The following is a 2,202-nucleotide window of genomic DNA, read 5'->3' as shown; positions in this document are numbered from 1 at the left end:
TATAAAAAAATATATGTGTTCAGACATGTAATACACTCATTTCACATATCATCTCAAACTTCGTAATCAATTAAATACGCGTCCTTTCTGAAAGAGTAACGCGGATTTTGGTAAGGTAATAGCCAAAATATTGGATGGCTCTTTCCATATACCTGAGACAAAAGCTTAAATATTCGTGATACATTCTTACGTTGCTGTGTACCTTTCACACGTTCCACAGCAGTTTCGTCATTTAGGATCGCTTGAAATTGATCAAATAAAATTGCTACAACGAACATACCAAATAACCCCGACTCCAAAACTAACATCACACTATGAAGACTGCAACAGATATCATCATTAGTATTTTAGAGAGTCATCATAAATTTCTCATGAAAATGTAAATACATACATGCGACTCTGTTTGACTGAAATATCATTATTGCACTGTGGACAGTCGTAAATCCAAGATATACTGATTAAGATAATAGTATAGATCGCTAATGCACCAACGTATACTAGAAACTGTATGAAGTACTTTTGATTCCTCTCGCCGACGCAGTTATTGATCCTTAAAAGACATTTAACGAATCTTCAATAAATCCGAGATGAATAGAACGTTAACATTATTTAAACACGAGATTTAATTAAAAAAAATTAGTTATATCTTTTTTTTTTAATATATTGCCATTGTTTTCCACACGGCTCTTAGTTACCATGGACAATGATGATCCATCTTTCTGACACAGCGTTTACAAATTCTACAATGGTGTGCTCTAGGTGGCCTATATGTTTCACATCTAGTGCATACCGTCCAATCGTCCTTCTCGTCACCTTCGTGATTGTCGCTTTCGCTGGAGAGATGAATATCAGAAAAGTCCATTTTATTTTGTGGTAAAGGTACTATACCAGGATCACTGCAGACAGCTTTTAAATGTGCCGTCATCATCAGAAGTACAACAGTATTAAATGCTATTATATGGAACAAACACCATGAACTAAAAACAAGAAAATAATGTTGCTGAATGTATCTCTCGAGAAAAAAGTGTAATAAATTAGAAACTGAAAAATAAAGAAGAAACGTGAGATGTCAAGTAAAAACGTGAAAAACCCAATATTTATAACTCGATGTTAATAAACTGTCAATAATTTTTGTTGACAAACATACATCATACAAACCTATCTTGCATAGTGAGCAACACCGTCCATCCTACCACTACATAGTCAGCGTAGAATACTGCCACATAGGTGCTGATAATACATAAGATACCACAGGGATCTCTGACAAACATTTTTCGTTTTTGCAAACGGCAACGATTAATATCGCAATTCTTTACTGTACAAAAAAGCACATGGGTCGCGTGTCATCTGCTCTTGGGACAGCCGCATTATTAATCCTTCCAGGATTAATCTAGCCAGCAGGTGTTTGTCGGTGATACCGATCAATGAATTAATGCATAATCTGTATAAAACTGTCGTGTTGGCTCGGGCTGACGAGCTTGACGTATGGAGAGAAAGTTTTGACGGAAGTGTGGTAGAATACTTTGTCTTTTCGTTGGATTTGACACATTGGAAAAAATTTCTTGGTAAGTGTTACAATGTACAGAAGACCCCGTCAACCTCGAAGTGGCATAAAAATACATTGAATCGATACGTTTTTCGCGTAGAAATAAAACTTTGATAAGAAAAAAGTGTCGCGAACGGTGGAATCCGTGGAATAGACTTATTAACCATCAAAGTTGACGACTATTCAATGCTACTCAATGCTTTCACATTTTACGTGCCTCTCTATAAGAGAAATGCGATTGGATAATTTTCTTTATGCGTGCGTTTATGCAAGTTGTGTGGATATGATATAGCTTTAGGGTTGGTTTATAATAGCCGTAATCTGTAAAAATTGACCAATCACAGTCAAATGAGAGAAGAATAATCGATTATGATTGGTCAATTCTTATAGATTACGGAAAAAGTTAACAGATTACAGCTATTATAAACCAACCCTTAAGCGGGGAGCACAGACTTTTGCATAACGCATAAAGCATGTGCATAAGGAATTTTATTGGCCCATTTTCTTATGCATGAGTCAATGGACCAATCAAATTCTTTATGTATATGGTTTATGCGTTATGCAAAAGTCTGTGCTCCCCGCTTTAGGGTTGGATTATACTGAAGCCCTCCTTACCTTCTACTTCAACGAAAAGAAATACTTTGATTGGCTGATTC

General features: G+C 35.8%; 1 protein-coding gene across 2 annotated transcripts; it reads right to left on the bottom strand.

The window, feature by feature from the left end:
- On the bottom strand, positions 1–1,754 carry Dnz1 (DNZDHHC/NEW1 zinc finger protein 11). 2 transcript variants are annotated; one of them, XM_018547284.1, is made up of 4 exons: positions 1,159–1,754; positions 696–977; positions 392–550; positions 1–321 (listed from the first exon to the last, which is right to left on the bottom strand). In XM_018547284.1, the coding sequence occupies exons 1-4, from the start codon at positions 1,269–1,271 to the stop codon at positions 54–56; spliced, it is 822 nt and encodes a 273-aa protein (XP_018402786.1). In that variant the 5' UTR covers positions 1,272–1,754; the 3' UTR covers positions 1–53. The 2 variants fall into 2 exon arrangements, with proteins under 2 accessions (XP_018402786.1, XP_018402787.1); XM_018547285.1 differs by having other exon boundaries at positions 696–833.
- Positions 1,755–2,202: the final 448 nt, after the last annotated feature.

The sequence above is a fragment of the Cyphomyrmex costatus genome, unplaced genomic scaffold, assembly GCF_001594065.2.
Source record: "Cyphomyrmex costatus isolate MS0001 unplaced genomic scaffold, Ccosl1.0 scaffold611, whole genome shotgun sequence".
In the NCBI taxonomy this organism is placed as follows: Eukaryota; Metazoa; Arthropoda; class Insecta; order Hymenoptera; family Formicidae; genus Cyphomyrmex; species Cyphomyrmex costatus.
The sequence above is the reverse complement of the archived record's forward strand: the minus strand, read 5'-3'. Positions and strand labels throughout refer to the sequence as shown.